Source organism: Gavialis gangeticus, unplaced genomic scaffold (genome assembly GCF_001723915.1).
Source record: "Gavialis gangeticus isolate Ggan-Ray unplaced genomic scaffold, GavGan_comp1, whole genome shotgun sequence".
NCBI classification, from domain to species: domain Eukaryota; kingdom Metazoa; phylum Chordata; order Crocodylia; family Gavialidae; genus Gavialis; species Gavialis gangeticus.
Window position 1 is genome coordinate 67,248,440 of NW_017729030.1, and position 11,527 is coordinate 67,259,966.

An 11,527-nucleotide genomic window follows, 5' to 3' on the forward strand; every position below is an offset into this window, starting at 1 on the left:
GCAGAACCCATCTCCCCCTCCTCCACGGGTGGCTCAGCCTGTGGGGGGGGCTGGGGGAGAGTAGATGTGGTCTGCCTGATGTGGGCTTGGGCTTCCCAGCCTGCTGCCCTACCTTGGGGGCTTTCACAGTCCAGCAGGCAGGACCCAGCATGGCAGGGCAGAGCAGAACCAGGCAGGGAAGTTTGGTGCAATCGCTGGGCATCCCATGTCACCATGGCAAGGCACCTGTTGCCCTCTCAGCAGCAGCAAGGGGCACAACTCTGCAATGCTCTCTCTGCTACTGCTGGGTGGGCAGGAGGTGTCTTGCCATGGCAGCATAGGGCGTGGTGGTGGCACCAAGATTCTCCACCCCACTCTGCCCTGCCACACCAGGTCTTACCCAGCATGCAGGGGAGCCTGAGCCTGCAGCCCACACTCACTCCTGCCCCGTGTACAAACCAGGGGGGCACATGCTCCCCATGGCCCCCCAGGAGTGCACACAGCAGCAGGAAACCAGCTCCCTGCTGCCCCCAGGATGAACCACCCATGGCCCTGTCCTGCTTCCCACCTGGGCCCTGCAGCTGCACATTTGGTTCCCAGGCCCTAAACCCCACCCCAGCTGGGCAGCAGCCTCAGACCTGCCCAGCTGCCTCCTTCCCTCACTATGGGGGCCTCAATCCCCCCCCCCACTAGACTCACTTGCAGAGAGCTAATCTCCAGGCTGCCTGGCAGCCATGTGCATGTGTTACATGCACAGATGCACATGGTGCCTCCTGCCTGATTGCCCTTCTTCTGCTCCCCCCAGGCCCTTGCAGGCTGGACCTCTGCTAGCCTGCAAAGGCAAACCTGCCATTTCCCATGTTTCTTTCTTTAAATTGAGAAAATCCAGGCTTTACTGTTTTTCCATGGCAAATAGAAAACCTGGATCTCTGTTTATCACTGCTCTCCCAAATCTCTCCCCCATGCAAAGACATAAAAAGCTGCATTTCAGCAAGGAGCTCTGGACTCTTCTTCTCCAGGAGTGAATTACAGGTCCTAGCTTTGCTGGCATTTGTTCCATGTTGAATTTTCAAATGCAATAAGAGACAAATTTCACCGTCACATGCACACAGGGTTTTCAGCAGCTTCAAACAAGAGCTGGCACATCTGAAGGGGAGGGAAGGGGATGGTATTTGTCACTTTACTGATACTCTGTAAGGATTTAAAGGTGAAATCAGCTTCCCTTTTGAGTGGACAGCGTAAAAATTACCAGGGTGTATTTGCTTCTATCTTGACATACCCTGCACAACACCCCAAGGATACTGCCTGGCCTTTGCCATTTTGTTGCCAATTTTGACTTCTTCAGTGCTGCCAACAACAGCAAACGGAAGGTGGACCTAAAAACGAAACAAAAAAACACACACACAAGAAGTTAGGGATTTCCTCTGCATCTTTGCTAAGAAGGAAACACTCACTGTTCCTTAAGACAACTATACTGACTTTCTGTTACTGAAATGCCTCTGCAGTGGGTGCTCTGGATTAGAGGTATGCTCTCTGACTTCATAGAAAGGATTATCTTTACATAGCAGATGACTGCTTTTCTCGTAAACCATCTCTCTTGCTTTTTGTTATAACATGGATATTATATTTAAAGGCTCCATGCACTTTGAACTTCAATACTGAATGCATCTGTTTTCATAACAAATGTAATATCTCCCTTGCTTCACATGGGACAGGCTGCCAAAGAGATACTTAACCCTGCAAATATGAGTAACTGTTGTTTGTGCATATGTATTTGCTGCACTGATGGGAAGTTCATCACAATGTCTGTGTCCTTTGCAAGAGTCTAGTTAACAGACCAGAACATTAAATCAAACGAAAAGTAAAGCTAAGAGAAAGGCAATTAAAACACAGGAATGTGCTACAGCTAGAAGCTTTGGATCTTTCTGTCAAAGAGTTGGATTACAAGCTAAGGTGCAACTGAAATCAAGAGACTGTGAGTAAACAGCAGCTCTCACACCTCCAAATAAGTCATTTCCCACTTCCTACAGATTACTACTACACACACATGCATGGAAATCTGGTGCTGGCCTGCACAGTCAAACTACGATTCTCTGTGACCAGCTATGCCGTGCTAATCAGTGAGAAAGCACATCTGTATGGGAGAAGACCCTAAGCTATGGCTCTGCTTCCTCCTTAGCAGTTCCCTATAGAAGATACTAGAAAGCAAGGGGCTAAGAAAGCTAAAAAATCCACCAAAGAGGGATTTTGTATCAGTCCAGCCAGATGCAAGGTCTTGCAATGCCAGATATGTTGTAAAAGGCATAATCCCTGCCAAGAGGAAGCCTGGCCTGAGTGGTTGCCTCAGGAGAGCTCAGCCAGGTGGTGTTTTTGCTATATCAGTGCTATTTTAATGGGCTACTGTGTACCAAAGGGCAAGTCTAGACCTATAATTATACGCTTCTAATTGGCATCTAAAGTAGTGAGCTTCAGCCCCAGAAGTTCACATATATATACACGCCCCCCTCCCCCCATATTTACTCGATTCCAAGGTGAGGCTTCCCCCCACCCCCTTCCCCATTTAAATCGAGTATGAACGAGGTGGCAGGGGAGAGACTGGGGACATTGCCAGCTACCATGAGAAGGCAACAAGATTTTCAGCAAGTGAGTAACTTTGAACAGGATGCTCAACTCTGAGCCCATTGGCCACATCACTGCATACTTCTACCTCCCATCCTCTCTTTTGCTGGAGCTGGCATGTCTAAGAAAAGGGAAACCCAAATGTTTAATCACTGGAAAGGTCACACTCAGTGGGAAAAAAGAAATTTAGATTTTTGAAACCCTCGCTTTACTAATTCCTTCAGACCAATGTTTCAGGGGGCTTCTTGCCTTTTGGCACCTTCCAGGAATTCTGGGAACACAGGAACCTCCAACATGCCAGACAATTGCTCTGCCTTCTGTGTCACTTGATAAAACTCTGTTCACTCACACCTTAGATTTCAGGGGTGCAGCATGCCCTCCCCTAATGATAGGAAAGGAAAAAAAAAAAGAAACTTACACTCATTGTAGCATTTATCTCCGCCACAGTTTCTTCATCTGTTGGGAACTGATAGATTTGAACTCCATTGCTGACAAGTTCACTCATGATTTTACTTTTGAATTTATGCAATTCATTTTTTGCAATTGTGTCAGCTTTGGCTATTATAGGAATAATGTTCACCTGCAACAAAAAGAACAGTCATCTTACTCCACTAGTGGCTTTGTAAAAGGATATCTATTTTAGATAGCAGTAAGCAGCAAGGCACTCATCTCCTTCAGACCTGTAATAGGCTCTCCAGGTTTCACCTTCAGAACATAGCCTAGAATTGATTTATCCCCATACAGCCCTACAGCTACAGACCTACCATACATCTACCATGAGAGACAGCAACATTACCATTAAGTGCACAAGGTGTAGGGATTGGCACAGAGATGAACTGATCCTCATAACTTTGGACTAAGGCAAAAAAAAATCCCAAACTACTGGGCCTTCTTCCCCATTGGAAGGGCTTGTATTTTACATAAGTTGCTTACAATTCTGGCACCTTGTTTGGCTGATTTCAACTATATACAAACACAAACTGGATACAGAGCCAAGTTCTCAGCACAGCTTCACTGATTCATGCCAGCTGAGGACCACAGTGTCTCAATGAACGTAGAGTACTATGCCTGTCCACTGCTTTGCTGTGAAACAGGAGCATTTTACAAAGAATCTGTCTGTCCTTACTTGCTAAGACCATGTTTATATTACCTCTGTGTCATGCCCTTAGTCTGAAGCCATTCTTAGTCCATCTTGGAAATGCTTACTGGCACATACTTAGGATTTCTCGGAGGAGGCTACTTTACCTACTTGCTGGGACTTGGTATATGAAGTGGGAAGGACGTCAGTGGGTGGGGCACTGTTTTGAATGCATAAAACATTTCACAATCCGCTTTGGTGTCCAGGGTCTACATGAGATCCTTTAACAGGTTTCCTGATGGAAGTCTGGGGAAAGGTTCATGCTTTTCAGACAACATGCAGAGCTTTACCAAAACTGAACTCTGTAAATTGGCACTAGTCTTAGCTTTTTCCCCAGACAAGGATTAGTAGCTGTTCCAGAGACATCCTATGAAACGAATTAGTTTATGTAATATTTTCAAGTAGTGGAGTTAAAATATTTATGTGGGTCAGTAGTAACGTCTTCCTTATTAGCAGCATCTGTGCTCTCCTAAAGCCAATCAAGGAGAAGCCAGTCTATCACTCAAGATTATGCTTTGCAGTATAATGTTTAATGAAATAACCCCTCTCCCTAGAGAGACCCGTCCACCTATGGCTGTGGTGGGCTAGGCAGGCCAAACCCATGGAAGGAAGGGAATGAGGAGAAATAGCCAGTAATATTTTCATAGTTTCTAGGGTCGGAAGGGACCTGAGTAGATCATCGAGTCCAACCCCCTGCCATGGCAGGAAAGAGTACTGGGAAGTAATCTAGAGCTGGGTTCTTCAACTAGCAGGGGTTAGGGCTGAGACCTCTATGCACAGGCAGGCACTAGTCCAGCTGCAGCCCAGGCACTGCTAGGTTGGCAGAGCTGCAGCAGCACAAAGAGACGGAGGCAGGCAGAGCAGGGGAGTGCAGATGGCTCATGTCAACCACGTAGCATCTACCCAGGCAGACAAGTGGCCTGTCAGGTGTGTAGCTAACCCAGCATGCAAGTCCCAGCTGTTTGGAAGTTGAGGCAGCCCTGATCTAGAGGGAGAGGCAGGGCTTCTCTACAGCCTCTGCTGCATTCAGGAACACCACTGTGATCCATGCACAGGCAGGCATGAAGTGAGAAGGACATGGAAGTCTCAGACTGCCTTCTACTTGATCAGCTTTAGGATAACAAAAATGCTGCTAATTAGGAAGATGTTACTACTGACCCACATAAATATTTTAAACTCCACTACTTGAAAACCCTCTTATATTACATAGACTAATTCCTTTCATCGGATGTCTCTGGAACAGCTACTAATCCTTGTTTGAGAAAAAGCTAAGACTAGTGCCAATTTACAGAGTCCAGTTTTGGTAAAGCTCTGCATGCTGTCTTAAAAGCATGAACCTTTCCCCAGACTTCTATCAGGGAACCTGTTAAAGGATCTCGTGTAGACCCTGGACACCAAAGTGGATTGTGGAACGTCTTATGCACTCAAACAGTGCCCCATGCTTTTACTCAGAATACAAGCAGCTGTCAGAGCCACAGGGTGAGTTCACTTCACAATTCACTAGTGCAAAAAAAATCACCAATTGTAGTTGAAAATTTAGAATACGCTGGACATGTTGATTAAAAAATTAACAAACAAACAAAAAATCCCAAAAGAACCCCATCCAATTTAAATTTTGTTTTACAGCTGTAGTTTTTAGTGCTTTTCTTAACTGGTTCCTTCTCTTTTCTTTTTCTAACTGGTTGATATCTGTAGCACATGTTGCTTTATATCAGATCTTGTCCTTTTTTACTAACCAGGAATACTAATATATACATTTGCTTAATCCCATTTATTAGTTTTAACACACAGTGGATGTGTTTACATGAGGCTACATTATCTCAGCGACAAGCTATGGCAACGTAGCTCATCACTACAGCAACATAGCGTCAGCGGGCACTAACCGTGATGCTGCCACTACTGCACAGTAGCTCATTGCTACTGTGCAGTAGGGTCGAAAACTGTTCATGTGCTGCCGGGACTGCACAGTACCAATAGGTACTGTGTATTCAAGGACAGTGTAGATGCTCCCAGTAAGTACACCCTCCATTATCGAAACCTGTTTAGAAAGTCATTGGGACAGTTGAAGTCAATATGATAAGCGAAAGCAAAACATCCTGTCAAGAGTTATACATGATGCATTATGTACAACCAGAGAGACTTAACAGTAGAAATATTAAAGATAGCAAAGCATAAAAATAAGTTTTATACACATGCAAACATACAAATGCATCCACAGACAGTCATAAGCTACTATATCAAAACATCTGAGCATAGTTACAGTGTTCCACTAAATAAAACTTAAAAAAGAGAACAACTTGTTACATAAATTCATAAAACAAAGTTTACAGTCAGAATATTGAGGATTTGGATAGTCAAAGATGCGCTGTCTATTTAGGTTTTCAATTTATATTTAGGTTTCACTTTTTTGTTGTTCGGAAAGTATCATAGTCAGCATTTTCTATTTCTTAGATTTTTTAAGTCATGATTTGTGGCAAACCACATTTGGACAAACACTGAAACTGAGTTAAAATGCATAAGAACAACATTTTGAATTTTTTTTTTTTTAAATAAAAAAGGTTACTGCTCCCTTGCTGCTAAAATTCCCTGGAGAACCCCATGGGCCAGATGTAATGGCTCTGCAGACCAGACCAGAGGTTGAGCACCCCTGAAACTGTTTAACACATGGAGAAAGATGACTAACATTCTCTTCACCTAAACAGGAGGCTAATGCTATCATAAAACCAGAATTCTGTGGTTTTGGTTTCTTTTAAAAAAAGGAACAACAAAAAAACACTTTTGTAGCAAACACATACTGCTTGAATTTCAGGGGGTGTAAGTTAATTTCATTTTTTTTAAATAGTCACATTAATGTGCTTAATAGTTAAACATACATTAATATGTTTAATAGTTAAGGCCTTAAGTATATGGCATCAACTTCAAATTTGTAAAATAATTTTGAAAGAAAATCAGATTTAAGTATTTTTAAAAGCTTTTGATAAAGTTCTGCTTGGTAGTTTACCCCTGCCAAACCACAGTGCTGATGTATTTGGTGGGCAAAGCTTTTTGCCCCAATGTTCTAAGTGGCCTGGGGTAGGGATCTATAATTTATTTAGCTTCTACTATAGAACAGCTAAGCATTTGTATGAGTTAAGGATGCTCTTTCCACATTTCCATTTCACACACAGAAGCTGCAGTATTCTGGCACATTTACATGCATTACAGACCAGCAGCTTCCTAGGATAAACTTGAACATGAGCTTCCCTCTCTCATCCAAAAGCTAAATCTGCTCCCTCCCCACCCCTATTCTCCCCCAATATATCCCCTGGCTGCTTCATCACTCAGTAAAGATATTGGCTGCACTACAGAACTATGGCTTAGCGGTATCAAAGAAACATTTGGGCCAGTATAATACCCTCGTGGATTTGGTGAGAACAGGGGAATGTTTGGGGCCAATTTTGAACACTATCAGCTTGAAATTAAATTGTTGCGTCTGCTGTCCTGAATGGCCTGGCTCTAGCACTACTATTCATGAGGTTGCTATAGGACAACACTGGTCATACTGGCAGCTTACAAATGTGCATGGGGGGAACCCAGAAAAAACAGTGTTTTACCTTAAGCTTGGTGCACCCTTGCACAAAGCACAGCGCATGCCCAGAAGAGGTATCATGTTAGCTTGACCTGGCTTGCCCAACATTTGTATAGAACACACATTTCAGCAGGGCTTTTTGGCATTTTCATTTTATAGCTCATTGAATCAGCTTTAGATACAAGTGCCAAAAAAGCCCTGCTGAAGTGCCTGATCTATACAGAGACTGGGGAGTCTGGTCAAACTAATGTGCTTCCCTTCCTGGTAAAGTGCTGTTTTGTTTTCTTTTTCCATGTCTGTCAGCAGCCATTATTCTATGGATGGGTGAATCAGTTTATAAAAAAAAAATAAAAAAAGAACCCAGATCATATCCAGCTGGGAACTGTTGGAGAGTCACTAAATTTTAACCTGCTTGTGCTACCTACAGAGCTTTAACACAAACAAAATCATTTCTCTAACACTCTAGCAAGGTCTTTAAATGAAAGGGCAACAGGAGAGCAGCTCAACATTGTAATAGGGGTAGTAAGTACCTTACTGTCAAGCTTCTTCATGGTGACCAGGTCTAGAGATTTCAGTGAATGTCCTGTTGGTGCAATGAAGTACAAGCAAGCATGAATCCTCGTGTCATGGTAGTTGAACAGGGAACGCTTGATCTTCAGCTCTTCCTGCAGGTAGGCTTCAAACTGGGCATCAATATATTCTACAATGGGCTTATAGCTGGAAAAAAATTGGAAGACTGGGTGCTGTGCAAAGTGGGGCATTCATCACAAAGTATGATACATCCTAATTCATGGGCATTCGGGAAGTCTCAGTGCTTCTTCTGTATTTCTGATTTTAATGCCCCCCCACCCGTTTCACCATTCTCCATGGAAGGGCTTGTGGCACCCTGCTGCACACTGCTCATTCCCTTTTGAATGACTGGGGGTTCCAACATGGCACTGGGCAGGGATCCTGGGCTTTTAAGAACATGTAGGCCACAGTAGTCTGCTACCCCAGGCACCACCACATTTTATTGACAACTTGTGCCATTGAATGTTCCACTACCTGCATGAGAGAGACTAGATCAGGGATGAGCAATTATTTGGGCCCAGGGGCCACACACAGAGTTTTGATAAATTGTGGCAGACCAGGTCAGCGCCTCCCTCCCCCTCCCTGCAACAACTCACCAAAACTCCCTATGTGGAATGGGGGTGTAGGCAGGTGGAGCAGTGTTTGGCAATGAAAGTGGGACAGGTGGACGAAGCCAGGATTAGGAGGCAGGGCTGCGGGGCAGTGACAACGCTGGGGAGCAGAGCTGCGATGTGCTCCCTACATGCCCCTGCTCTGCGGCAGAGTGTAGGGTGCATGTGTAGGGAGGAGGGCACATATGGGGGCGGAGGGAGACAAGACACACACAGCATACATCACCTGAATGCTAGGTCCTGGGAGCCTGCCAGTGGTGAGGGGAGGGAGGAGGGGGCAGAAGGCACATGTAGCAGAGCTCACCCATGGCTGCCCCTGTGGCACCCCACACCGCACTCCAACCCACTCCCATGGGCTTGGCCCCAGCCAGCATGAACAGCTTTCTAGGTGCATGGAAGGAAGGCGGGAACTGGAGCAGGAGCCTCACATTGAAGCTTCCTCTGTACCTGGAGTGACACAGCACGAACAGGAGGAGGAGTCGCCGCTGGAGGCAAGGGGAGCTGAGCAGCATCTAGGGGGCTGGCCCAAACCAGGGCCAGTGGGAGCAGGCTAGAGTGCGGCACAGCCTGCCCCAGGTGAGGTTTGGCCCATAGGGGTAGCCACAGGTTGGATCCAATCAATTAGCAGCCCGCCCCGCCGTGGGCTAGATTCAGTCAGTTGGCAAGCTGGATCTGGCCCACAGGCCGCATTTTGCCCACCCCTAGACTAGATGCATCTGAAGTAAAAAGATGTCATTAATACTTAACCCAGCTGCCCACACATCCTCTGTGTTGTTTTAAAAAGGAAAGATATTTACAAAGGGATGGCAGTTTCCCAGGAATTTACAAGAGCAAAACTAGGCAAACCCCAAAAACCAAACAAACAAGAACAACAATAAAAATCTTTCCAGGTTTTATTTGTCCCGCCCCGCCGAAATGCTGTTATGGTGCAATGTGACCCAATTTGATGTTCGTGAAAGAGTGCTTCATGAGCCAGCTCTGCAGAGAGTTTTGTTTAAATCACTTTCCATTGCCCCTCAACACAGGCCTGTTACCAGTAAAGCACAATGGGTACTGGCAGCATGTTGCATTTTGCTGGCCTCCACAAGCACTAGATCTTTCAGCACTGCCCCACCCATGGAGTCCACAAGACAAGTTTTTCCTACAGCTATGTTACTGCTTGAAAATAAAGTAGGACCCTGGGGCCAAAGTCTCTGGTGCTGTTTTGCTAAAATGAAGCCCATTTACACCAGCTATGATGCTGGCCCCCACTGCAACGGCCCTGCCTCAACCAATATCTCTACCTGCTCAAATCCTGTTCCCTTGTTATCTACAGCCTTGACTCTAAAAGCATGCACATTTATAGGAACTCCTAAGCATTCTGCTCTATGGTCACATTATGGGGCTCCTGAGGGACTAAGGCAAGCATAGATCACTTAGGGAATTTTTACAGGCTAACAAGTCATAAGTACATGTTCCTTTTAAAGCTTATTTGTCAACTAGCCTGCAGGGCTCCTAGAGGGGCCAGGAATATGGAGGTAGAGTCCACTACCAAGTTCCCCATTACAGCCCCTTTGAGGACATCTATCAACAGCAAGGTGAGGTAAGCTACTCACCCTGCCACTGCCGGTTCTGGATTCGGCCTGGGGGCATAGACAAGTTTGACGCCCCGATCCAATAAGTTACAACATAGGAACGCTGAAATTTGGTTGCTATCCTGCCATATTGCCATGCCTCCTTCAGCCTCTGGAGCCAGAAATCAATCTGGGGAGCAAGGGGAACCCCAAAGACTGAGCTATTACTGGCTGACTTGACTGACAATCTCCAGGACAACCACTGTCAGGCAAGAGGAGGACTATCAGGCATTTTCAGGTCCTCCACTCCCTTTGGACCAGGTGATTAGAAGTGTGCTGTGCACTGAAGTTCACAGCAGGGGAAACACTTCCACACCCTGACTCCAGATGACAGTATAGCTGTTCAATAGCTGCATCCAGTAGCTCAAGTTTGGATATGCTGAACACCAAGTTCTTGGCTTTACCTACAGGGTGCAGATTAGGGCAGAATATGACCTGAGCTATACATTGTCCACATAGAGAAGGTGCACTGTGATGGAGATCCAAAAAGCTAAGGGAAAAACAGGCATAGAAAAAAATCTTGCTTTACAGATCCTTGATACATTCTAGTCTCCATCCCCCTGGAAACTCTGCCTGATCTGACACACATTATTCAAGGAGAACAATAGCACATTGCAAGAGCATCTGAGACAGCCTACCTTAATGTGACATGGGAGAAGACACATGCACAAAAGAGTCATCAAAATGAGCTGGAAGTCTGATCTGGAAGTACAGATAGCCCCCAGATGCCATAGTCGTTGGTGACAAGTCTGCAATTGTGCTAACATAATCGGAATAATGGTTTTCATAGCCTCTGCTATACCACGTGGCTGCCTTTGTATTGCAACTCTGGAATTAAAAGTCTGAGGTACTCCTGGAACAATGCTGTCAGCTCTTGTTGTCTGCTGAATACACTGGATGCAAAGTAACCCACCAATAACAAGCAGCACAGCATTCACATTCTGAACATCTCCTTTTCAAACCTGCCTTTCTTACAGCTTGAAAGCATATGGTATTGATTCAAGCCCAGAGCTACCAGAGATGTGGGTTTTCCAGAAAAATTTTAATTGAAAATTTTTCCGGAAAATTTTCCAACACCCTAAATAGAGCGTGATCTGATTTAGCATGTTTATTTGACTTATAGTTAGTAAACAAAACTAAAAAAGTACCCTCATGTTAATTTTATGTCCCAATAGCCACAAGTATTTGAACTTAAAATATTTGATTAGGAAAAAAAATTAAATACAGCACACCTAACGTGGTTTAAATGTTATATTCAAACACATTCAAACACAATAGGATGGGGTTTAACACAGACAAGTGTAAGGTGATGCACCTGGGGAGGAACAATCGGCACCATACATACAGGCTGGGGAACTCCCCTCTTGTCAGCACGGAGGTGGAAAAGGATCTGGGAGTCATTATTGACTCCAAGATGAACATGAGTCGG

The 11,527-nt window shown here is 45.0% G+C and overlaps 1 protein-coding gene across 2 annotated transcripts in view; it reads right to left on the reverse strand.

Annotated features, from left to right (window-relative positions):
* SEPT11 (septin 11) overlaps positions 1 to 11,527 on the reverse strand; it is a 144,332-nt gene that overhangs the window by 25,408 nt on the left and 107,397 nt on the right. For both annotated transcript variants that reach the window (XM_019522316.1, XM_019522315.1), the window contains exons 4-6: positions 7,835 to 8,021; positions 3,017 to 3,178; positions 1,259 to 1,355 (exon numbers count right to left, since the gene is read on the reverse strand). In XM_019522316.1, the coding sequence (XP_019377861.1) occupies positions 1,259 to 1,355; positions 3,017 to 3,178; positions 7,835 to 8,021 (446 nt within the window). The remainder of the gene's footprint in view (positions 1 to 1,258; positions 1,356 to 3,016; positions 3,179 to 7,834; positions 8,022 to 11,527) is intronic.